The sequence below is a fragment of the Crocodylus porosus genome, unplaced genomic scaffold, assembly GCF_001723895.1.
Source record: "Crocodylus porosus isolate Cpor-Errol unplaced genomic scaffold, CroPor_comp1, whole genome shotgun sequence".
Lineage (NCBI taxonomy): Eukaryota > Metazoa > Chordata > Crocodylia > Crocodylidae > Crocodylus > Crocodylus porosus.
The window spans coordinates 4,801,301-4,827,536 of record NW_017728932.1 but is presented as its reverse complement, the minus strand read 5'-3'; the positions used below and the strand labels follow the sequence as shown (position 1 = coordinate 4,827,536).

Below are 26,236 nucleotides of genomic sequence, written 5' to 3'. Positions count from 1 at the left end.
CTCACATGTATTGGGACAGCCTATTTTCTTCGGTGGTTTGCTAGCTGTGACAAAGGAGTACATGCTATCAAAGGGTGAAAAATGAGCCACTTGATCTTCATTATTGTGCTAAAACAAAGCACCTACAGTGGCCGGCCTTTTCACCACGTTATCTGCTCCAGCATTCTGTCCTTTCTATTTTGCTTCCTCAGTCATGTGCTCTTCTGATTTCACATGGTTGCCAGCAAGGGATTTCAGAGGATGAGCCAACACATTCCAGGATGACCAAAAAGCGTTGCATGAACTTTGTCTTTGTGAAGAATCTTTCCAGTGACTTTGAGAAATGGTTCTGGCTAGGTGCCACCAGTGCACTCACTACTGTGTATGCCATTAAAGACGATACAGTCCCTGCCCTGAGGAGTTTGCAATAAACAGCCAGCCAGCCAAACCTGGACGCACCAAACAGAGCATTTTTTCTTTGTCTTGCACACAAATACACAGGAGAGTTCAGTTTAATTAAGCATGAACATATTTTACTTTTTTGGTTTTAGTCCCCCCCCACCCCCACGTTTTTCAGCACTCTAATATAAACAGGCATCAACCAGCAGCTGCCTTCCTATCCCTTCATATTAAATGCCTGGAATGAGGGCTCCAGAATTATTAGGCATGATTTCTCTTTCATGGCTTTGCTGGCATCAGGTTAAAAAATTATATACAATGGAATTGGGAAAGATCTAGTTCCCCAAGTGCACTGAGTTTGAAACCAAAGTGAGACCAAGTATAGTCCAGAGAGGCAATTCAGTGCTCGCACAGAGGCAAATTGTCACATTCACAGCAAGCAGCAACTTGTCTCTTCAGTGGTTCAGTGGACTGCAGTGAGACTGCTCACAGAACAAGCGTATCGCAATCTACCCATCAGAGATCATGGAGAAAACTGCCGAGGTGGAGATGAGAGCCATTTACCTGTTATTAGCCTGCGAAGTCCCTGCCAGGTCCAGAATGGCCATTCGGTGTGGTTCTGGAGAGATTTCCCCGGATGGACTAGACGGCTCCAGCTTGGTTGGATCTTTGGTAAATTTACTTCCTGGTCCCAGGTCCACAGCAAGATTTTGTAATTAAAAGTAAAACCAGAATTAACAATCAAAGCTCTACTGCTGATCGTACAGTTTGCTCACGGACGTGACCACCCTCTCCTGGATTTATAGCCAGCTACCAGCTTGTGAGGCACAAAGGGAAAGCTTAGAAATAAAGGCAGATTTTTTAACAGCATTTTTTTCCACTTGCAAAGAGGGTGTTTTGCTCTTCCCAGGTGCTGCCTGTTACCTGGTTTACCCACAAAACAAAAGGCCAATATTCTCTGGCTTAGCCCAAAGGAAACGTCGGTGCAACCAAGAGGAGAATCCAGCCCACGCGGTTCTGTTTAGTTTCACCTTCTCCCAGTTTCAGGAATCCTTAGCCAAACCTTGTAAGCGCAGGACACGCTTCGAGGATGCCCAGTTCAGTGTAACGTCACTGCGGGAACCGTCCCAAAGCAGGGGAAGTTTTGTCACAAGGGAGGTGGTAATGAAGTAGGTTTGGGGGGCATACGGCACAGTGGGAGGTTTCTCTACAGTTTGGCAAATGGGGTTATGTTGACATGAAGCTGTCTCTGCTACCAGAAAAGCTGGAGGCAGACAGCAGCCATAGCACATGCACACCCACACGCTTCTGGACAAACTGCAATCTGGGAGGGCATCTTTGGTTAAATGAACCACAGCCTCCACTTGAAGGTATAGGAGTGTTGACACGCATCTTTTGCCAGCTGCTGGGCAGTGGCAGAAGCCCCACACTGTTTGGCAGCGGTGTCGTAACTGAGATAACGGAGAGTTTTGAGGCCACCGACCCACTTGGAGTGCGAAGTTCTGCCAACAACATTTTGCTGTTGAGACTACAGGAAGGTTAAATGACAGGAGGCTGGAGAAGCCTTGATGGCTGAAGGCAAGAGACTATGTGCAGGGGGGCTGACATTCACACATGCCTTAGCAAATAAATTTTCCTCTAACAGGCCCTCATGTTGTCGCTGGTGCCCCATCTGTGCTCTATGACCCCACCGCGGTTCTCTAAGGCACCCAAGTCAGGTACCTTAAGGCTGAATTTGGTGCCTACTGTACTCTGGATCTTGCAACACGATCCCTCACTGGTGAATAGTTTTATATCATTGTTCTGCAAGCTTCAGGAACTCCACATCCCTGAGCACTAGGCTAGGGTTTGGGAAGTGGCCCAGACCCCGCTGCATGGGACAACGTCACACAGTTGAGCCCATGGAGGACCTCTGCCCCATACAGAAGAATTGGGTAGTTTGGGTCGACTGGCAACATCCAGGGCAACCACCAACCACATAAATTTACGCAGAGGCCACTGGCATCCTAGAAGCAGTTATTTTGCTACCACTGCTCAAGCAGATGCTGCGCTACGCTCCACAAACAAGTGCAACCTTTCTGAGTCTGTACATAGTTAAGGAAAAGGACAAAGCCCCAGCACAAGAGTCTTGCATGTGAGAGAGGAGAAGGGTCCTGGGAAGCTGAATGAATTACAGAAGAGGTGGAGAAAAATAAGGGTTTAGTCACCTTGAAAACCTTCTCCTTTCCCTTCCCTGCTCCTCAGCAACCGGAGACCAGCTGTAATGAAGCCTGAACAAATGATCTCGGATAGGATAAGAGCCAGCTGAAAACAGCCCAGGAAATGAAAATCAGGTGCTAGAGTGTGCAGGTGACTATAGAGCTGAAAGGTTAGTGCTGGGGGGGAAGGAGGGAGTGGAATTGTTTTGCCAAGCTGCACAAACCATGCAGGTGTCTTGTGAATATCTGTAGCAGGCACCTGACTAGTCCTGAAGCCAAATGGCAGCACCTTCTCCCCCCAACCCCTTTGGAAGCATATGAAGCTATGGGACTACATAGTCAAAAAGGGCAGTACTTTGTAGTGCAAACACCAAGCAGTCACAGTGGTCAAGAGCTGAAATCATGAGAAGCCATGATTTCACAGGGATGGGAGCTCATGATGTGTGGTTGCTCCTTAAGGAAGCAATCCTAGAAGCACAAGGGGAGTCCATCCCAACCCACAGGAAAGGTGGTAAAAGGGTTCGACAACCTCCGCGGCTCAGCAGGGAACTCACGGACCTCCTACGTCTAAAAAGAGAGGTTTATAAAGGATGGAAGACAGGAAATGCCACTAAGGAGGAGTATACTGCTGCAGGGAGCGAACTAGGAAAGCCAAGGCTGCAACTGAACTCCAACTGGCTACACAAATCAAGGACAATAAAAAGTCCTTCTTCAGATACGTGGGGAGTCAAAAGAAAAACAAGGGCAACACTGGACTCCGGCTAAACCATCTGGGGCAGCTGACTACAGACACCCAGGAAAAAGCTAATCTGCTTAATGATTACTTTGCATCATTTTTTCACCAGCCCAAAGGGACCACCCTGCCTAACATGATGCGGGATGATCAGGGTGAGGGTGAATATATACCTGGATCTTGTGAGGGCACATCTTGAGTGGCTGGACCCCCACAAATCAAGTGGTCCAGATAAGATTGCACCCAAGAGTGCTAAAGGAACTGGCAGTCATCATAGCACAGCCATTGGCAAGGGTATTCGAGAATTTGTGGTGCTTGGGCAAAGTATCTGAAGATCGAAAGAGGGCCAATGTGGTGCCCGTCTTCAAGAAAGGGAGGAATGAAAACCCAGGAAACTACAGGCCTATCAATTTGACCTCAATCCCTGGGATGATTTTGGAAAAAATTATGGAAGAAACCTTTCTTGACAGGCTAACAGAAGGCAATGTTCTCAGAGATAGCCAGCACAGGTTTGTTGCAGGTAGGTCTTGCCTGACCAACCTCATTCCCTTCTATGACTAGGGAAGAGGTTGATATAATATATTTGGACTCTAAGAAAGCCTTTGACCTGGTGTCCCATGATGTCCTCATGGCAAAATTGGGCAACTGCGGCCTTGACTACTCCACAGTCCGATGGCTGGGGACCTGGCTCCGACATCGGACCCAGAGAGTGGTAGTTGACGGAACCGTATCAACATGGCTCTCGGTGACTAGTGGCATCCCTCGAGGCTCTGTTCACGGACCTGTACTCTTTAATGTCTTCCTTCACAAATGACCTGGGCACTGGTGTCAGAAGCAGATTGGCTAAGTTTGGTGACAACACCAAACTTTGGGAAAGAGCGTCCACACTCGAGGATAGGCTGGTGATCCAGGCCGACCTCAATAGGCTTGCAAGGCCGGCAAATGAAAACCTGATGGCATTCAATACGGAGAAATGCAAACTGCTCCATCCTGCGGGGGGGGGAGAACCTTGCATCACACTTATAGTGAGCGTAGCACTGCCGAGCCTAACACCGTGACCAAAACAGACTTGAGGATCATGACTGACCACAAGATAAACATGAGCCACCAATGAGATACTGCAGCTGGCAAAGCGAGTAAGACTCTGACTCATCTCAAGCAAGACCCATGATGTCATACCCCAGCTGTACTCGGCCTTGGTGAGGCCACAGCCTGGAGCACTGCATCCAATTTTGGGCTCCACAATTTAAGAAGGACACGGAGAAGCTAGACAGAGTCCAGAGGACAGCCACGCGCATGATCAGAGGGCAAGGGAACAGGTCATATAAAGAGGCTCCGATATATGGGACTTTTTAGCCTGGAAAAGCGCAGGTTCAGGGGTGACTTTGTGGCAGCCTATAAGTACATAAGGGGGGTGGCATCAGGATCTGGGGGAACGCCTGTTCACCAGAGCACCCCAGGGGATGACAAGGTCTGACGGGCACAAACTCCTCCAAGACCGTTTGAGGCTGGACATAAGGAAAAACTTCTTTACTGTCCGAGCCCCCAAGGCCTGAAATAGACTCCCCCCAGAGGTGGTGCAAGCACCTACTCCGGACATCTTAAAGAAATGTTTGAATGCTTATCTTGCTGGGATCCTTTGACTCCAGCTGACTTCCTGCCCCTGGGGCAGGGGGCTGGACCCAATGATTTCATGAGGTCCCTTCCAGCCCTAAAGTCTATGAAATCTTTGAAAGCTATCAAGACACGATGCATCTTCTGGCAGTTCTACTGACTCCTTGCAACTTACTTTTTCCATGGATCTAGCCTTGCCCGGGTTACAACAAAATTAGCCGTAAGGACCTGCCTAGCTGAGCAACAAAAGTAGGTTTCCTAGCAGCGGTGGGTTTTAGCCAGGTACTCTGCAGAAGGCAACTGAATATGCAAGCCTCTCTGAAAGTGTCTTTGTAAAAATGATGCCTTCTTACTCAGCAGGTCTGATGGTTCTTCATCTTCATATATGTTCTATGCTTTTTGCTCTTGTTAGCCCTTCCAGGGCCACACAGCGAAAAGGAAATGAGTTGAAACCTGTTCCAGTCTTGTGTGGCAGCAATGGAATTATGGTCTCAAGTGTCACTCAGCTACAGGTTTATAAAATAGCAACATCTAGTCCTCATCAGTGGGTCTCAATGCATTTTACTAAGGTGAGCTGCATCATTATACCCATTTTACACACAGGCAAACTGAGGCACAGTAATGTGACGAGTGTCACCCAGCCGACCAGCTGCAGAGTCAGGAAGAGAACCTTGGTCTCTTGAATCCCAACTCAGGGCCCTATCCACGAGGGCGCTGGTCTTATCTGGAACATAAGGGGATTGTACAGATGTCACTAAGAGCTCAATTTGGCCCACACAACCTTTAAAACCAGTGCTAACATGCGACTTGGAAGCAGCTGGCAGTTTGAATACATAGAGCCCAACGGATCAGGAATCACTGCCAGATGAAAAATTTAGGACCCCACAGTGCTATTTTTCCAGTCAGTTTTCAGATATGTATCAGTAGGTTAAGACAGAGAAAAGCCACTGGAGTGATTTTATAGGTCTTTTCACTCTGTGTGAAGGGAGGTTCAGATCTTATCGCCAGATGCCTCATCTGGTTTGCTAAAAACCGCTTACAGTTGCATCTCTTCCTATCAGCGTGCAAGCAGTAAACATAAATAGTGGGACCAGAAGACAAAACCAAGAGGCTTTCCTTTCAGTCAAAATGCAACATTTTTTTTTTGCCGTGTTTATTTAAAACCAATAACCAGAGAAGTTAGCATTTTCCATCCAAAGGCAAGAAAATAATTCTCAGGGGGAACCCATCAGCAAATATATTTCCTTGTAAGAATGGAACAATAAATCACGTGGCCTCTCCGAAGTAAAATTCACTCGGTGCCGAGGACCAGATTACGGTCTACACCACAAGTGTTAGGCAAGCCATCAAAACATTACTTCACTGGTCAAAGCCCCTTGCACTGATAGCATGTAAAATTAATTTCACCCGCTTGTGGATATCTACAGAAAAAGTTCCTTCTCGGTGAGAACAACGACATATACCCTGCACTTCTGGCTGTATACAGATGACACTATTTGAACTCAACTGCTCTGTATCATCTTCCAGTCACAAATAATAAGTCAAACAATTTTAGTAACATACCTGTAAAAATCCTCTCATCAAACATCCTAGGAGAAAAAACAAACAAACAGATGCTTGTAGTGAATGAATTTGAGAATTTTTTTGTGAACAATATTAAACTGAGTAAGAAAACTGTTATTGTTCATTCCTTTTCTTAAAAGCAAGCAGTTTCTTGTGCAAATCCAATACCTAACAGAATGTCTTTCGTCTAAAGCACCTTGACATCTGCTTGTAAGTCATTCTCTACATTTAATTCCTGTTGTTAGACAAAGTTGCTGCTGTGTAGCTTTAGCACAAGGCTACGAGGCCAAAGCACTTCAAGATGGCTTTTAATTCTGATAGTCAGTCTCCCATCTTTCATCAAGGCAGAAATACTTGCAGTTTATAAATGTGCAGTTTTGGGCCCACTGAAATTTCTCTCAAAAATGCAACTTAAGGACTACTTCTAGACAATGTTGATTAAACGGAGTTGTGAGCAGGTATGGCTGGAAAACAGCCTATTCCTGCCACAAAACTGGGGGAAAAAATTCTGATAAAACAACTTATTTTGGTATTTTTGTAATTATGCCTTTGGATTTTTTCATTTTGCTCACTGAAGCTTTCTAATATAGTACAGAATACAACAAACAGGCATCAGTAAAAATGAACCGGTTCAATAGAAACACCCCGTTCATTTATTTTTTAGAATTTTCCTTTGCAGAGGATTCGAAATCTTCCAGGTTTTGTTCCAATTCATAACAAAGCCGGATTCTGAAATTTCAAAATCCTTCCTGAAGTAGAACGGCCCTCCTCAGCACAGCGTTGGTTATGCTGAGTAGGGTCTATGATAAAATGGGCCATCGTAATCCACTACAGGATTCCTATTTCTATAGGAAAAGCACCATTATATTGAGTTTATCTGTTCTCTACCGGAATCATCAGAGGCCGTGAGATTCATGAACTGTGCATTAGGACGGGACTAGGAAAGCACTAAAACCGCTAAACTGTGGGGTTTTCCAGAGCTATCACCCCTCGCAGAGGCACATCTTGCCTCACCGACAGCCTCTTGTCCTACAGAACGAAGGTTTCCCACGATGCAAGATGAGCAAGAACCATCTTGCCAAATTACTAAAAGGGAAAGTGGATCCACTGACTTTGCATCTGAAAACTTAAGTGAGAGGAAATAACCTAGAAATTCAGATCAGGGCCTTGCGTCTCGCCTCCTCCGTTTTTGCAGTACAAAGGGACTCTTCACCTGATACGCACCTTTGACCACACCTATACTATAAATGCCAAGTCAAAAAAAAGTAACACTAGCGACATTGTGCATTTTGCCTGCGCTTGCAAAGACTGTGCTAAGGAAATAATTGTTTTGCCTCAAAAATTTTGCTTTTTCTGTTAGTGAAGGGAGCTGTCATGCAGCAACAAACCAACAGTGCTGAGTGCAGGTGGAAATCATGACAAGGGTCTTCAGAAGAGCTCAAGAAGTACAAGTACTGTGAAGAACCTCCAAAAATGATGGCAATGAGGAGAAGACTGGTTAGGGCTACTAAGCAGGGACCCGGGAGTCTCAGCTCCATGACAGACTCCCTCCACGTGGTTTCGGGCAAGTCACTTAGAGTTTGCCCACAATGCCACCAAGCCAAGCTTAAAAGAGCCACAGAGAAACATGCTCCCCACTGAGGGTGCCTCCAGATCCTGGAAGTGTGGCAATGTAGCGGCCCCAGAGCAGCTTGGAGCACGTGCCCTGGAGCCAAGCTCTTCATCTGTCTCTGGGGTGCTTTGTGGTATGCTTGGTGCGGCTTTGCATCCTTTCTGGGTTGTGGCATGTGTGGAGTGGGAGAGAATAGGTGAGGCATGCTATGCAGCACTTCTCCTGAGCTTGGCATCAAGTGCTGCAGGCAGACATTTAATTTCTCGGTTCTCCATCTGTGAAACAGGGATAACGTTACTTCTAGAGAGAGGGGGCTATCTGAACAGACAGATTAAATAGGAAACTTTGATCCCCCTGCTCAAGTGAGGGAGGATTATCTACTACACACACAAAGAAAGGAAAGAATTGTTCTGCTTTCCCAGCCTCATCCTATTCTAGCACAAAAGGAGAAACCACTCTCTAAATACTACATGGGGCTACCTGGCAAATATGGGCAGGGGGAGATTTAATTGTCTATCTCCATATGCACCCATCTGGCATAATTTTAATTTGCCATCTGTCATTTTGACAGAACACTTAATAGTAGACAGATAAAAGGATTCTATTCACTTTCGAAATGTTTAGGGCCACAGCCACTGAGGCACTCGCGACAGGATCGCCGCGTTCGTGGCGTGGTAGCGCAGAAGCGATCATCGACACTGAGCTAGCGGCATCGACAGGATTTTGTTTCAAAGATAACACACACAAAAAGAAGGAAGGAAGACAGAGAGATGGAAAAAAAACCCAGTGGTTTGGGGACATACACAAACCTACTCATCTATCTTCAAACCCAACACAATGCTTTATCTTAGCACACGAAGGGTCAGGCTGTAGGCCTAGCCATCATATTGTCTTCTAAGTTGAAATACAGCCCCAGTAAAACCATGGTGGAAGATCCCTTTTGGCGTGTTACAGCTACCAATCCTACCTGTTGCCCTGGAGGACTCTTCTCTGCCTACTGTCTCCTTGGAGGTCACTCTTAAGGCATCGCAGCTGCAGACTTGGCTGAACCAAGCGTGGAAGTTTGATTGAAACAGAGGGCAAGAGAGCTCAACCAAGTGATCCACCATTTGCTGCAACTGATATGATGCTTTTAAATTCAAAGTCTAAATTCAGAATGCTTCTTGTGTGCATGCGCACATACACACACAGTAGTGTGCACACACACATACACACACAGCAATTGAGTGCAGTGTCACCCATTTCACTTCTTTAAAATCTATCCTTACATACCTTTTAATGACAAAGTGGATGTTGTGTCTTTCCTCCAGTATTCTTTTGAGTTTGGGGACACCGTAGGTACAGGGTCGTTTGAATGGTATTTTATCAGGGATCCCAATTATTTCTACTGCCTCTGGGTCACAGGCAATCTTCCGGTATGGCACAGGAACCATGTGGTCCAGACCTAAAGCTTCAGCTGAAAGGTTAACACATGGCTTTAACTGGCAAGTGGATGTATATGTTTAATGATGGCAAAGGGAGGGCAAAAAAGATGGAGTCTGAGTAGCTTTATGGGCAGACGTCAGCTGTGCTATCATCCAACTTCTTCCCCAGATACTGAGCCCCCCCAGGAATACATGAAGGGCTCCCAACTTGCTCCCTTCTCATCACTGCCAAAGGTTACTCCTCAAGGGAGAGTTTAAAAGGAGAAACTGAGCAAATAAAATCTGAATTAAATTTAAACCCTGTCCCCCACAGATTCAGCTCAAATCAGGTGACAGTTAAGAGTTAGTTACTTTGCACCAGCAAGTAACTAGAATAAAATCCATGAGGTCTCCCAGTGGAATAGAGAGTGTCAGATGGACACCGCAACAACTTAATTCAAAAGAGGCAGAACCAGCACATACTTCAGAACATGTGATGCCCATCACAGATCACTTCCTTTTGGAGGTTTCCTATCCAAATAATGACCAAGCTAAAGACCGCTTAGCTTGTCAGCTATGACAACCCAACAGCACAAGGTGGTGTAGCTGCCAACTACCTCTGACAACCATTACTCTTAACAGAAAAGGCCAGTGAAAGCACACCTAACTCTTCACAAAATGAGCCCATTCAATCATCATTTCCACTCAGGACTGATTTACTTTTCTTACAGGTGCTCATCTGGCTCCGACATGAAGGAAAATAAACTGAAGCGACTATTAATAAAGAGTGGAATTTAAAACCACAAAGCAAAGACATTTATGACCTAGCAGCATGTTTGAAAGCAGCTGGAAAAATGGAGATCTATCGTTTTGTGCCATGTTAATTTTAAAATGGCTAGGCTGTGCTTTTACCCCCTTAAAACTCTGGTGAAGACAAATAAGCCACAGTTCTAAGTGGAGACCTCGCGTGTAAAATTTCAGGATGGGGCCACTTTATACCTAGGTAATACATTCCTCGATACAGGGGATTTCAAACAGAAATACTGACATAACCTTAAATTGAAGCCATGAGCCCAAGAACTGCCATGCTAGGAGTGTTAAAAAGAGAAGGGAGTTCTAGCATATGGCTTCTGCTGCTGTGTTAGGGAACAAAAATGATTGCTACATAATGATATGCAAACCACAAGTGCTGCAGATGCATAATGGAATTCTAACTCCTACTCACCATATCTACTGTTAAACAGAATTTGCACGCACTCCCTAAGGGTGTTGATATCTTCGGTTTCTTTTATAAAACTGTCCCATTTATCTATCAAAACAAAATATAAGAAATCAGGAACTTCCATATGGTGCATACACAGCAGATGCACTTTTCTCTTGCGAGGTGTTAGGAATCAGGAACAAGGCTGTGATGCCTTTGAAACAATTATTTCCCCTTTCTGAGCCACTTCTGCCAGCTCGTCTGATAAGGGCTAGGTTTCCCTCCTCCCCACTTGTGAGCAGCAGTGGGTGAAAAGGACTCCTAAGAAGTGACCTCTTTAACTGCATCGGCCCTGAAATGAAAGAACCCTTAGAATAGGACAAACCCTATTTTAAAGGACTTTTAAAATGCATTGGGAGTATAAAACCAAACCCACCTGTTTAAAAATCAAGGAAGTTTTTTTTAGAGTAAACACCTAAATTGTTTGGTCGTCTAATCCTCAGGGTAGAATTTTCCTCTGCATTTGTAAATCACTTAGTGCCCCAGGAACAGGACTACAGGAGGGAGCCATGGGGTGACTGTGTTTTTAATTATTATGGAACCATTTGGGGATTTTACAAAGTAGTTTCTGTTTGCAAATACAGCCAGGGCAGGAAGGACAATCAGCCATGGACCTTGGCAAATTACTTAATCTATGCCATGCTGCCATTCCCTGCTTATAAAACAGAAGTAATATTTTCTGACTTCACAAGCATTAATGCTGGGTGAGACATCTGGGCATAAGGGTGATGAGAGAAGGCTGAGGTAGTGGGTGGTAGGGAGGTAGAGAGAGATAAAAGCCGTGGCTATTCTGTTGAGCTATTGCACCACCTCAGAGGAAATTCCCCCTTCTCATTCCTCGACAGAGCTGGCCCCATATGGCTTGCAGGTTGTCTCGGGTGTGAAAAGCGTTCCAGCGGCTCACTGTGGAGGATGGGGCCTAGAGAAGCTGACGGGCTGACCACCAGCCATTGCCTGCCAGGTACTGCAAAAGCCATGCTGGGCAGTGGGGAAGGATAGTAGAAGTCACGGACGGAGTGGGGCGACTGGCAGAAATCACTCCCCATCCTTTATCTTCCTTTTCCAAGTGTCCTCCCTGTCCAGGCCCAGCAAGCAGCATACCTGTTTTGTCGTGGACTATGGAGAAGAGGATACGCTTGGATGAATGCACGTTCTGGATGAGTGGCCCACCAGAGACTGATGATTTCTGTCCTGGACACAATGTAAAAGGAACAGTAAGAGCCCAATCACAGAATACAAACAGGGGCAAGATTACCCCAATGAGCTAAGAGGGGCAAACCTTGCCTTCATTCCCAAGGGGCTAGACACAAGCTTGGGAAGCAAAGGCTCCCAATTCGATGAGCACAGGACTTGCTGTGCAGTCTTAGGTAAGCCGCTTAAAACTATTTTCAAGCCAAATCTCCCCCTGAGAGATGAAAAGGCTGAAGGAGCAAGCTGAAGGGACCAATGTATGAGAACCTCTATGGTGGTGGCACTGAAGGTAGCCATATAGTAGACTGGCTGCTGGTGCTAAGGCAGCCGTGCCTTCTGTCACTGAACACAGCCAGACTGGACACTTGATAGTGGCTGAAAAGCCATTGGTGGCTTCTCTGCACTACTGCTGCTGCTACTCTGAGACAAGTCCTGACAGTCACATCCACACCCTTTCTCTTCTGACCCACACAAAACACACAGCCTTCCACCTCCCATACAAACCCCTTAATTCCATCTCTGACCTCTCATAACCAGAGCCCCCGCCTCAGGCATGCGAGGCTTAGCACTAGTTATTTTAAAGGAAGGGAACATATGCTCTTCATTAACACTGTCTAGTATGCACATATGCTGCTTTGCTTCCTTCAGTGGCTGGAGCCAAAGCCTTAAGAAATGGCATATCGCCGGGACTCGTCCAGCCAGAAGCTACATTGCAAGGTGGTTTGTGCACCTCTTAATGCAGAAGATAAGTGGGTAGGCAGGAGAACAGTGTCCAGTCTCCACTGCCCCAGGAAACAAGGCAGATGCCCAAATCCTGATTCTGACCCCTTTTCCAAGGTGCAGTGGACTGCCATTAGAAACCCAGACAGCTCCCATTGAAAGTATTTCGTGAGGATTCCTGAGGCATCCCTAATGGCCTGACCAAAAGTCCTCCGAGATCAGAAGGAGGCTTTCTATCAGTATCAAAAGCCTTCATTCAGACCTCCAGGAAACGTAGAGTTGCTTTTTTCTCAGTTCTGCTTTCATGATCTACCCAATACTTTAGGTGCTATGACCAAATAGTCTGGCACCACCCAAAGGGTCTCCCTCTCCCAAGCTGAGTGCGGTAATATCCCGCTGGCCAGCACAGGGCAAGCCATGAGAAATATGAAGTAACTGCACTAATCCTGTGTGATTTTGGCCATGAAGCAAAGCTGGCTCAAGTCTATGGGAGTTCCTTCCCTGACTTCTACGGGCTCTATCAGGCCCTCCTTTGAGAGCAAACGTAAGGCTATTACCACAGCAGTCGCTGTACTCCTGTGAGGAAGGCACCTTCAGATCTCCTGAGGGCCTGGGCATCAAAATCTCGTTGGCTGCATTCGCCCCGTGCAGACTGGAAGACACCTCCTGCTTTAGGTCCATGGTGATCTGCGTAGGCAGCGAGACACCATATAAGAAATTGGTCACGGCTACACTGGAGGGACAGTCTTGATTGGCTGGTTTAGTGATCTGGTTATTTAGACAAGAATCCCGACTGCCCTTGGACGCTAGGGAGGTACAATTCAACTCTACGTTAGGGTTCGGCTCTCTGCTGGATTCATCCGCTGGCCTGAATGGAAGAAAAAGAAAGAAGAGGAAAACACAGGTTCTTTCAGGTCCTTCACACGGCATCTGACACAGGTACTGCACACCATGAAGCACATATGGCAAATGTCAGCTGCAAGAACCACATGCTCCCAGACTGTGCCTGGGGTCTCAGTCTCCTTTGATACTTAAATCAAATTAGCATTTGTGCAGGAGACAGGCTCTCTCTGCCCCTGCAACTGTGGGGAAAAGCAGGTTCAAACAGCACAGAGGAGTTTGCACCAAAGCTGGTCACGTTACGTGTCATAAAGGTCAGCACTGGGGAGAGCAAACTAAAAGGAAAAAGCAACGCTAAAAGGGAAAGGACAGTCTCCAGTGCTACCATGTCAAGGGAATCTGGGTGGGTGGAAGGTACAATCCTTTATGAACAACAATGGCTGGACTGGCAGCTTCTGTGCTTACCATTTCAAGCTCTACTGCAGATATCAAAGGTGGTGGAAAATTTCCCCAGTTTCTCCCTGTGGTAACTGCCCCAGCCTTTTTTTTCTCTTTCTCCTTCAGCAAGAAGGGCTGGTCACCTTTTATGCTAAGCTTGATGAGCCAGATCCTTAGTGGGTGCAAACTGGCCCAGCACCATGGGCCAAAATGTTTGGGAGAGGGGAAAAACCCCGAACTACAGAGCTCAGTGGTACCCAGGCAAAATTCACTGCTGTGAAAAGGACCACCTGAATCCATCTTTTGGCTTACATGTAACTCAAATCATTCATAGGGTGTAGGAGGCCGCTCATCCCAGGGGTGACACTATCACCAATAAGCACACAGAAGTGGCCTTTTATTTTCTGTGCCTAACTGAGACAACTCAGCCTGGTTTTTTCTAGGTGCTGAACACTCAGAGACAGTTTCACTTCACATCACATCAGAAGCTGAAGGCACCCAGAACTTGCTAGACCCAAGAACCAGGATGCCTGCTGCTGAGCAGCGTCAAAACCTGACGTGTCCAAAATCAGAGACCACTTTTGATGGAAATAATATGGAGGAGACCTACCCTCCATATCACTCTGTTAGGCAAAACCCCTGGCTGATTCATACATAAAATTCTCTTTCCAGCTTAGAAAAGAAAGTTCAGGTGTTTACACTGGAGAGCTTTGGCTGAGTGAGGGCAGTTTGCTCATCATATGCAATTCTGATGAAGTGACACGTAGAATAATGTGGTTAACCTTGCACATTTAGAAACACTTATTATGTATCACTCTGGTCTTCACTTTATAGTAAATAAATGAGGAAAGAATTCAAGCCCCCCAGACAGTGATAAATCTCTCTGCAACTTTGTGTGCCATGATTTAATGTGGCTGCACCTACATTTCAAGGTTCAGAAGAGAAGCCAGCGCTGGGAGCAACGCATCGTATTTAATGTGCATCTCAGACAAGGGGAAAACGGCAGTCCATGATTATTAGAGGAAGTATCGAACTGTTAATTAACTCATTCAGGGCAGTCTTTTATGTGGCTGTCAGAGAGCACCATAAAAGCAGACCAAGCCTGGTATAATGAGACAAACTGCACCCTGTGCTGTAGCCTCACCCCTCTGAATGCTCCAGTTGCCAAAAAAAGTTCTCTGAGGGGTTGATCCCAGATGTTCAGTGGAAATCCCTCTCTGGACTTCAGTCAATGTGTGGATAAGGATGAAAACTCCCTACCCCATCTAGGAGTTTTGAAATTACCTTTTTAGCCTGAACCGGATGCTATGGCTGTGCTCTAAAATCGCCATCAGAGATTTCACATCATACTCCGTTGGCTTTTTAAAGCTGATCCCCTCCGGCAAGCCAGCAACCAACAGCAATCCTGGCTCTTTTAGGAACTTCTCATATGGCAGGGGCACCACGCTGCTCTTCCCTATGGCTTCACCTGGGAAACAGGAAAAACACCACACTGCATAAATTCACTGGCATTTCCATGAGGAGGCTGCTAATCACTGCAGCTGATCAGGGCTTTAGCAGAGGAGAGGCAATACCAAAATGGACAGTGCAGACAGCAGCAGGAACTTATCAGGATAATTTCTCCTGCTCAGAATATTGTTATAACCAGGCTTTGCCATTATCTATGGCAGCAACTGTTATTTAAAGATCTTCAAATACTTTGCCAACATCAATTAATAAAGTCTTGCAAAAGCCAAGAGAGGAGACACCTTTCTAGACAGATCCTGATCTGCCGTAACTTGGTGTAAATCCACCGAGTCCAGTGGAATGATGCAGACCCCTGATGAGGTTCTGGCCAGTGGTACCTTCTTCCATATTAAAAGGGAGATGAGCGTTTCTCAGGGGATGAAGAGTCTACATTGCTTTTAACTAAGTATTTATTAAAACAGTTGAGGTTTTGCTTTTCTGGCTCACTATTCATTCCCACTTCACCTGCCGGAAAAGCAAAGTATCGTCTTTGCCAACTGCTGTTTTGTGGCTTAAAGTAAGACTAAGCAAGCAAACAGCAGCACTTTCCATCCAGCAGCCCCCATGCATTTTACAACATTAATAAACAGAGTATTAATGAACACAATACCCTGGTGAGGTGGGGGAATATCATTGGCCCAACTGACATATAGATCCAGAAAGTCTGATACACTTGTATGTTGGCAGCAGAAGGAGTAGGACCTGCACTGCCCAGTGCCCGGCCCTGCAAGAAGCACAGGACTATTTCTGCTTCTAATGTCAGCACCACAGTAAGAGAAAGGCTCCACATACCCCTGCACCTCTCGCAGCGATCCCTCAGCAGGGAGCAGGGAGAAAACTTCTCTCTCTTTCTGGCAGCAGCAGAAGGACATTGTCAAGAGAGACTCAGGTGCATTGGGTAACTTGGCCTAGATATTCAAAAAGGACTTGTGGTCTGGGGTTTCCAACAGGAGGTGCCTTAAAGAAGCCTGATGTTCAAGGGTACCTACTCCACGTTCTGAGAATCAGGACCATTGCAAGCGTCTCGCATTGGGCAGCCATATGAGAAAGCAGCCATAATCACTAGACAGATGCCTTCTAAAACATGGAACCCTCCTCTCCTGAAAAAAATTAAATTCCGAACCCTGGCAAAACTTCCGACACCAATAAACCAGGCACACCAAGCAGAAAGCAAATGGTAGTGAAGGAATGTGAACTGTCTGGTGACCTGGCATCTAGATGCACATGCCAGTGCAGAACATCTGGCTTTAAAAGCCCAAGATTACATTCCTTCATCCTCATTCTTCACAGGATTTCAATGCCACTGTACCGCATTGCAGTGCAGGATGAGTTGAACTCCAGTTATGGGATCTGCAATTAGTCAAGGGATTTTATGTTGTTTATTTTGCTTAAATCATTTTTTACCTGCAACTGATTTTACAAAATCCTGGAAACCTCATGGCACTGTCAGTGAGTCCCTATTAAAAGTGATTTCTTCAACATCCAGCACTGCTTCAAAGAACCCAACTAATGATGTGCGACTTGCACCAGCCATCAGAGTTCCTAACAGCTGGGATGGATAACATTTTAATTAAGTCAATAACCAAAGTTTCAAAACAAACCTTTGAACCACAGCATTGCAAGTACACTTTCTGCTGGCTTGAAAGCTACTAATTGATTCCTTGACTCGAGGAATTGGCTTCGGCAGGTTTCCATTTTCCAATATAACCCTCCTCTCCCTTCCTAGAAGAAGGGATATGGGGAAGGGAGCTAATAGTGTTTATAGCAACTGATTATCAGTAAGACGCTTGATGGTGCCTAGACAAGTTTTTTATGGGGAATGTGCTACCTTCAAAGTGACCTTCACCCAGCCTAGAAGAGCTGTGCACAGGCTGACAACTGAGCTAAGGAGAGACAATAATAATCATTAATGCCTGTTTAATAGAACCCTAAGGTAATCACTCATTCTCTTGCAGCGGAGGGCTCTAAAGGGAATTTGGGATCATTTTTGACCAAGCGTTTTTTGAGATTCTTCCTCCTTACTAAAGAGAGATAACGTTGTCTAAAGGATTAAAGCAGAAAAAAGGTAATTGTTCATTTCAAACAGACTTATGGATATTGGAGGAAAAAACCATGCCCCGCTCCCGACACACTTCATCCAGGCACAACTGGCCCTAATTAAGATGGAACTGGACTTTTCTTCCAGAGAAATTGTACCTTAGTTTGGGTGTGAAGAAAAGGACAAGACAGGTGAGTACCAGTGAGGCACAGGCCAACCTCTGGATTGATTTTCATACCTCCTGGGGTTCCAACTGCAATCAACGGGAGATGAAGCAGCCTAGCGGCAGTAGCAGAGAGCTCCATGAGAGTAAATTTACCTGCTGCAGTGGCTGGCTCAGAGATCCCTATGCTACCGGCCATAGCATGAATGCAGGGACGCAGTGTAGATCAGAACTGCACTGGGTCAGGTGCTGTACAGCAACCTGGGAAAAAGAAGGTCTAAAAAGATAAAGCAAAAGATGTAATAGGAAACAGAGGCGTCATGAGTGACTGCTGCCTCCTGAATCTGTGGGGGTACCCACAGAAGCCGTCGATGGCAGTGGTCCTGTCGGGGGTGGGCACCAGCCCTACTGACAGCATCAGTGTCGGCCATCAGTGGGGGCACTGGCCTCTTCAGGGGGACACGCACCCCCTACCAGTCGCCTATGAGAGGTGTACTGAGGAGAAGCTCTTTGCCCATGACACAGACGACCAGTTGCAGAGCCAGGATGCCAACCCATGTCTCCTGATTCCCAATCCAGTGCCTTACCCAGTAGATTGCTCCAGCCACACTGGGGCTTCACCAAGCACACGCACACATCACGGGCACAAGACAGACAACCTAAACATTTTACTATAAACACACACAGAGAAGAGATGTGTATATTTGCTTAAGGCACACTCTGGGTGCCACATAAGAAACAAGCAGGACTGGTTGTAGGCAGAAGCCTGGGAAATCATTATAGAAATGTCAAGTTATAAAACAAGAACAAACCTGACCTTCACTGTTAAGGCCTGAAATTCAATAATCAGTCACCTGCTCAGGCAAGCAATGCATCTTGTTTTTCAACCAGCATTCAAAGGAATACAAGTGGCCCAGTGGATTAGGGATTATATTTATTCTGAGATCTGAGGAGTCAACTGCAAGCTGTCAGCTGGACTGAGTGTGGTTTCCAGAGGTTCACACCTCAGAACTGTCACATACACAGCCATCCATCGAAACTAATTTCTACCTAAGTCTTGCTGGGCTGTGACTGCCTCGGGTGCACCTGGGCGCATAGCTCTGGAAAGTGAGATTCTAAAAACAGGTCTTTTAAAGGAACACCCTCTTGTTCAGCCTGTCAGCTCAGCAGGTCCAATTCCCCTTGGTACCGGCTGCTAACATGTGGCCGTGGCATAATTTAAGCCCCACTGAGGGTGTAAACTGGATTCAAGTCTGCAAACGCAGCTCAGAGAGGAACCACCATAGAAAATTAGCACTGGAAGGGATCTCAGAAGGTTGTTGCCTTAAAAATGGCATTTAAAGGCCTAGCTTTGGGGAACTGGTTTATAGATATATGCATTATAAGGGTTCAAGATGGGTAGCAGGGTTTAAACGGATTTCTAAAGAGCTTGGGACACACACACACACACACACACACACACGCAGACGCACAGCTTCTCATGGCCCTGAAAGCAGATGGGCTGTCTAGCAAGACAAGGCCAACAATGGACACAGCCTGAGAATTGAGGGCAGCATGCTATAACACGAGATCACAGCCTTCAAGGCAGATGGCCTAACACAACAAGGACACATAGCCTGGCCACAAAGGAAGTATGTACCATCCTGTCCCATAACATGAGATAAGCGACACCAGCAGCAAGGCCCCAGAGCAGCAGGGAGGCCCAAGTCCTGGTTTTGGGGGAACAGACCAAATTAGGAGAAGGCCCAGAAGGCTACGTGGACATGTAACCACAGAGAGACAGCCAACCAGAGATAGTCACGGATGAAGAGTCATCAGGAGTCATCAAGAGGGAGGAAGAATACAAAAGCAGAGACTTGAGATTAGCAAAGGGTCCCTCCCTTTGTCCCGTCCCTCCTTGTCGTCCTCCTCCTCTTCCGTGTGAGGGGTTCCCATCCCCATCCCTGCTCCCCCAAGAAAGGTCCCCGAGGCCACCATGGACTGAGGCCATACCAGCAGCCGGTCTCATCCACCCCACTGGAGGGGGGCTGTGGGTCTAAGCATCCCACCTCCAGACTGCTGACACCTCAGAGAGGAGCCTGCTTCCTGACCAGATGTACTTTAACACTGAAGACAGCCCTAGGATTGGTAGATGCAGAATTGCTTGGTTGTTTGTAGTGTTCCTTTTCTGTTCTTACTCTGTATCAATAAATTCACCTATTATCAACTGGCAGGTGTTGCGGTTGGTCTGAGGGTTGCATTTGCCCAAAACAAAGGTACAGGGGCTGGGTCCAAATCCAGTGTCAACAGAGGTCATCTAGTCGAACCCCCTGCTCCAAGCAGGGCCATCCCCAAATAGATCATCCTAGCCAAAGCTTTGTCTACCATGGTCTTAAAAACCTCTCAGGATGAAGAGTCTACAACTTCTCTAGGTAACCTGTTCCAGTGCTTTACCACCCTCTTAGTGAGAAAGATTTTCCTGATATCTAACCTAAGCTTTCTTTGCTGCAATTTGCATCACATGAACAACTGTGCAGTAATCTACAGTTTAACTGCAGAACCTTTATTGCTTGGGATGACATGACCTGGTTGTCTTTTAGAAGTCAAATTGCTGGGCTTGCCCTCAGAAAAACACAGCTTTCTTCTTTTGAAGGCACGTGCTCTGGGAAGCAGTGAGAGAACCAACGTAGAGCCCCAATGCACCACATTTAAACAGTCATTCTGGGGTTAAAACTACCTAAGGAGCTGCATTCACAATATAGGTAAGTTATAAAAATATCCTAGGAGCAAACCATTGGCCTCAGAATGCAGTGGGAACAGTTATTAAGGAATCTTCTCCTTTCCATATTAATGTATTCATCGGCACAGTTAATTAACGAGCTGTGGAATGGTTTCTTCTATTGCCTTTGTGCAGAGGAAAATGTACCAGCTAGGCCCATTGATTTCAACGCCTGGCTGCAGCAGAGCCAACACTATGTGGAGTCCGTATGTACAAGACAGGATTCACAGTTCCCTTCATCGTGTGCTACAGTCTCTCAGAGACATGGGCAGATGAATGCTTTACTGAGAGGCAAAAGGTGAGGATATATACTCTTGGTCAGCTGCTCAGTGGTAAAAGTCTGTGCACATGCTGTTGCTCTGTAGCAAGGGCAAGCTAACCCATGGTAACTTGTCCTTCAGTGAAAGAAGGCAAGGCTACTATCGTCTACTTTGCATCTATCATGGGGTAAATGCATGCACACAGACAATTACTGAGGGACAGCTGGGAGGCAGCAAAGGCCCACATCAGGGTAAGCAGCTAATACCTTAAGGACCTGATCCTGCCCTCAGAGTCAGTGACAGAAGGGCCATTAACTTCAGCAGATACTGGACAGGGCCCAGAAGTACTTACACAGCAGCTGTTGAGGTCTCTCCCTTTTCAGCAAAGTACTTAAATGAAGGGATTGAAGAAAGTGCTTAGGCCCAGATCCCCAAAGCACTTAAGTCCCACTGAAATCTGTAGATTTGTGGATCTGGCCTTAAGTGCTTGCTAAGCCAGGATGAACTTAACTACATGCTTAAGTGCACTTTGGATCTGAAACCTGGTGCCCCAAAGAGGGACCGTGATGCAGTGGCTATAATGGAGCAGGGCTGGAAGATGAAGCTCCAAGTTCTCAGCCTGTCCGGGTCATGTAGGACTTCAGCTGCTAACAAGATCAGCCTCTTCACCCTCATTCCAGCTGTAACAGGAAACAAACCCAAATGAATAGTGAAAGTTCTTACTATAAAGCACATCAAACACTTCCTCTACCATCTTCCTGAGGAGGTAAACGTCTGATCCCTGATCCGGGGAAACCCGGATTATGCTCCGGCCACAGTCCTTTGCCTTCTTCTGGATATCTGCGTCCTGCTCTTTCCTCTGCTGACCTCCTGCAGGGCAAAGAAAAGAAAAAGGAAGTGCCTGGAATAAGGGGAGTTTGCTGGGACTCCCCCCCCCCCACGCTGTTCCTAACCAAGCAGGATGTGCCATCGATTCAAGGTCACTAGAGTTTGGTTGCAACATATTCTGGAGCAAACTCCACAAACAAATCACCTTTAAAAATCACAGGGGCATGGCTTTCCAATGACAGGGCACCCACGAATTCAAGAAAATTCACAACAGTCAGTCCTTCCAAAGCTCGGCCCCACCAGGTTTGGGCAAAACACCCCAAACCAGAAGGGCCGCACAAAGCCATACACACCATTTAAGTCCGGTATTCACTGTGCACTCCAAGTTCCAGCACAAGGTGGTCGCATCATATTAGTCCCAATGAAGCACTGTTTTGTCACGGCACTGTGGGCACTCCAGGAAGAGTGGGATTTTCACAGCCTCCCAAATGACATAAAAATCCCCTAAGAGTGAAGTGAAGCCATGCAAAGAAATCTAATGTGCAGAGGATGACATCCTGCTGGTGCCACTGATTTACACACTGCTTTCCATTGCACCAATACTTAAGCAGCTCCCACTCCCTACAGTACCCCTTCCTGCTTGCCCTTCCCTTCCCCATATGCCCCCTGCCCCCAAATCCAAAACACCATTTGAAGGCCAAACAAGGCTCCCAGCATTGGTGTTCATTCCCTCTCCACATTCGAGCCAGCACACACCCGTCAGCCAGCCGAGTCCCGGATATGCCAGCCCCTTCCCTGGTTTCACACACTCAGCCCTCATTGTGGCTATTGTGCGAGTTGGGCAGTGTATTTCTTTTCAATGGGTTCAATCTGCTTAGCCCCCAGTCTCTCTGAAAAAGAAATCCGCCTTTCTTGAAGGCTTTCTTACTCTTCAGTGTCATGCAGCTCAGTAATACCAGCTATTTCCTGCTAATTTCCCCCATTAAAGCTCAAATAAAGCATATCTTCAGCAACGACTTCCTTGCATCTCTAAATACACAGAAAATTAAACACTGCAAGTACATTATTGCCATTCTATCTGAACCTATTCACAAGGGATTTCAGTGGCAAAGGACTAATTCTTCCATCATACTCCACTGACTCTTGCCAGTGATCAGCCCGGATGCTGTTCTGATTGTTGAAGGAGGAACTGATAGGTCCCTTCTGCTTTTGTCTAAAACAATCCCTTATGCAAATACGAAATTGAGTTACTGATTTTTTAAAACCCAGCTGTGGTTAAAAACCAGCTGGAAGATGCAGCAGCAAAGTAACCAGAATGCACATGGATAACCAGAGCTCAAACTCTGTCATGTTACTACCCATGTGAAAGGCAACAAAGCAAAAAAGGTCATGCTTTGAAATAAAGGAATGAGCAGGCACACAAGACCATCGGCATCTTGAGGAATATTACTGCATTGGTCTTCTCCATGGACACTCCCATATCAACCGAAGCCTGACATATGCAAGTTCAGCATGCATCAGTAAATTTAAAGGCACAGATTACTCAGGGGTGGGCAAAATGCAGCCCATGGGCTGGATCCGGCCCACCAGGCAATTTCATCCAGCCCGCAGGTGCCCACCAACTAATTGTACCCCACCCAACCTCCGTGAGCCTCGCTCCCACCATCCTGGGCGTAAGGACCCTGCCCAGAAAGCTTCCAGGTGGGGCTGCTGCTGCCACTGCTGCAGATACTGGGGGACCTGCTTGGCTTCCCCGGCATCCCGTTTGCTCTGGACACCAGGCAGGGAAGTGATAGGGCTGGAGGCACAACCCCTGCCACCAGTAGCAGCAGCAGGCAGTGGGCACTCGGGGCACTCATGGTCTGTGCAGGTGCTGTCACCTGGCAGTGTGTGGCTCCAGCCAGTGCTGCACATGGTAGCAAGGAGCGCAGCACGCCAGACCGCCTCTATCACATGACCATCCACACAGCACACATGCAGCTCCTGGCACTCAATCACCACTGGCGGAAGCCCCGCACGATGGAGCTGGCTGCCTTCACCACTCCCTGCTGTATAGGTCCTGGGACTCTGCTGGAAGTGGAGGGAAAACTCATGCCCTGCTTCCTGGAGAAGTCCTGGGACCTGCACGGCAGGAAGAGACAAAGGCTACTGGCTTCATTGCAGTGCTTTCCCCGGTGGCACACAAGTGCCAGGAGCTGCATGTGCAGCCAGAAGCCGGCCGGCCCGGCTGCACTTCTTGCCACCACCTGCAGTGCTGGCCAAAGCCGCGTGCTGCTGGGCAGCAGCCCTTGTGTGGGCCACAAGCACTTTGAGCGCCCACAGCCTGCTGCTGCCACTGATGGAAGGGCTGTGCGCCATGGGGGTGGTCCTTAAACCCCCCTACACCCCACAAACACCACATGCCCAAACCCTCCCCCCATATATACACACATCCCCCAGCATACCCTAGTGCCCCCCACACACAGCCACACCCCCCACACCACATACAGGAGTTCTTCTAGTTCCAAGATGACAACCCTCCCCACCCTACAGGAATACTTCCAGGGGGCACAGGGAGGGACTTTCAGTAGCAAGGACAGGTGTTAAGGGCAGGACTTCTGGTCCCAAGATGGCAACCAGGGGGCGGGACTATCCTTGCGGCCCTCAACACCCCACCAAAACTCATTAAGCGGCCCTCCAGCCAAATAAATTGCATGTCCCTGGGTTAAATCAGTGCAGACTGTTACAAACTGATACAAATCTGGCAAACACCAATTTCACTCTACCGATTTTTAAAGCAATTTAAATTAAACCAGTGGAAATTCCTCACACTCAAGGCCTTAGCTGATGCCTGGTTGCTTTAGGATCTCAAAGGAGTGTAGGACTGGACCATCAAGCCCAGCATGAAGACAACTGCATCATACAACATCTTTTATAGGGCTCATAAAGGGACTCAAAGCCATTTAAAGAAATGAAACAAGCCCTGTAGCAACCGTTTGACAGAGGACTAGGGGACACTAAATCTCTCTGGCAGGGTCTACACTGGCAGAGATTTGGGAAACCCCCTGCTAATGAATGATCCCAGGGCAACTCCACAGATGATAGCTGTTATGGAAGTAGGGATGGAGATGAGGGCGGTCTGGACAACACAGTGAGATAAAGGTTGTTGAAAGCCAATCCATTTATCAAGCTAGTGCTCTAACACTGCTGATACCAGCTGTCCTGGGGACAATACTGCAGAGGGAGATTTCCAATGTTGCTCAAGACTAAGGGGCAAGGAGCTGGAAACGTCCTTGTTTCAGTGACCATATAGGACTCCGGTAACCACCTGAAACACGGACACAGCTTTGACATAAGGGGTGTAGTGCAGGGGTGGGCAAAATACGGCCTGCGGGCCAGATCTGGCATGCCAGCCAATTGGATCTGGCGACCACCAATGCACTGTATCCAGCCTGTGGAGCTCTGCGTGGGGCCAAGCGCCGCTCGCTCCTTGCTCCCACCTGCCCCGGCTCCAGCCCCGGTCAGCGTGCACAGCTTCCTGGTGGCTGCTCCCGGTTCAGCTGCAGCTGCCCGAGTACTCCAGTGGCTCCCCCTCCTCCTGCCCCGGCTGCACTGCTCCGGGAAGCGGGTAAGACCGGGAAGCCGTGAGGACGCATGCCAGGTCCCACGTTCCAAGCCAGGCTGGAGCAAAGCTGCCGCCAAGCGTCTCCTGCCCCAGTACATGGGGCTCCAGCTCCAAGCTGCCTTCCACCCACGCTGCTGCCCACCTGGCACAACTAGCACCCACCTGCATGCAGCCAGGGGCTGGAACTGGAGGCCTAGGGGCTGGGGCAGGAGTCACCTGGCTGCAGCCTCCAGCTGATCTGGCTGGGTGTGTGGTGCCTGGCACACGTCCCCACAGTCACTGCCACTTCCCTGTGCTACCCGCTGCCCAGAGCAGCGCAGTAGAGGCAGGAGGTAGAGAAGGAGGAGCCAATGGAGGTGGGGGAGCTGAGGAATACCTGGGTGGTTGCAGCCGCACCAGGAACAGCCCCGCCAGGAAGCTGCACACACCTCCCCCCATCTCCGGCCAGCTCCTGTGACCTGGCACACAAACAGCCCCCCACCCCACACACGGGCACAATATACAAGAATAAGACTATTTTGAGCTATTATGCAATTGCCTCTATATACACTAGTCAAAAAACGTATGGGGACAAGAATATTTTTTGATATAAAATTCAAATGTTACAGTAGGTGTTTAATTTTAGTTTATATGATTTTTTTTATTTGTAATTTGTTAAAATAATATATTCTAAAAGATTTTGTACGTGTGGCCCTCAACAACTCACCCAAACTCATTAAGTGGCCCTCCAGCCAAAATAATTGCCCACCCTTGGTATAGCATGTCTGGTTGTGGACTGAGGGGCTAAGCGGCTGTCAGTGCCCTACAAGGGTGGTCTGGGTACCTTACTGTATTTGCATCTAAATAAATTTTATTAAATGCACTGTTCTGGTGACAAGAACATTAGGAAAACAAAATATACATGTTGCATTTTATCTAGCAAAATACAACCACTGTGAGGTCTTATTGCTGTCTCCCACCTGGCTGGTTTTACAGGAGCAGTCAGCACCACGCATGCTGTTCCTCAAAAATGGGTACAATTTTGCCAGTGCAAGGTAGAGCAGAAACGACATTTTAAATCATTTAATCCACTCCTCAGCCAATGCAGGATGACTCTTGTACACACAAATGCTATCCATGTTGTTACAA

The 26,236-nt window shown here is 47.3% G+C and overlaps 1 protein-coding gene across 10 annotated transcripts in view; it reads right to left on the bottom strand.

Moving 5' to 3' along the window:
• GTF2IRD1 (GTF2I repeat domain containing 1) overlaps positions 1–26,236 on the bottom strand; it is a 186,171-nt gene that overhangs the window by 74,857 nt on the left and 85,078 nt on the right. For 8 of the 10 annotated variants that reach the window (XM_019545478.1, XM_019545477.1, XM_019545469.1 and 5 more), the window contains exons 4-11: positions 21,400–21,546; positions 15,236–15,419; positions 13,231–13,541; positions 11,864–11,953; positions 10,727–10,810; positions 9,371–9,554; positions 6,487–6,512; positions 943–1,081 (exon numbers count right to left, since the gene is read on the bottom strand). In XM_019545478.1, coding sequence (XP_019401023.1) covers positions 943–1,081; positions 6,487–6,512; positions 9,371–9,554; positions 10,727–10,810; positions 11,864–11,953; positions 13,231–13,541; positions 15,236–15,419; positions 21,400–21,546 — 1,165 coding nt within the window. The remainder of the gene's footprint in view (positions 1–942; positions 1,082–6,486; positions 6,513–9,370; positions 9,555–10,726; positions 10,811–11,863; positions 11,954–13,230; positions 13,542–15,235; positions 15,420–21,399; positions 21,547–26,236) is intronic. The other 2 variants (XM_019545470.1, XM_019545479.1) reach the window with 1 other exon arrangement.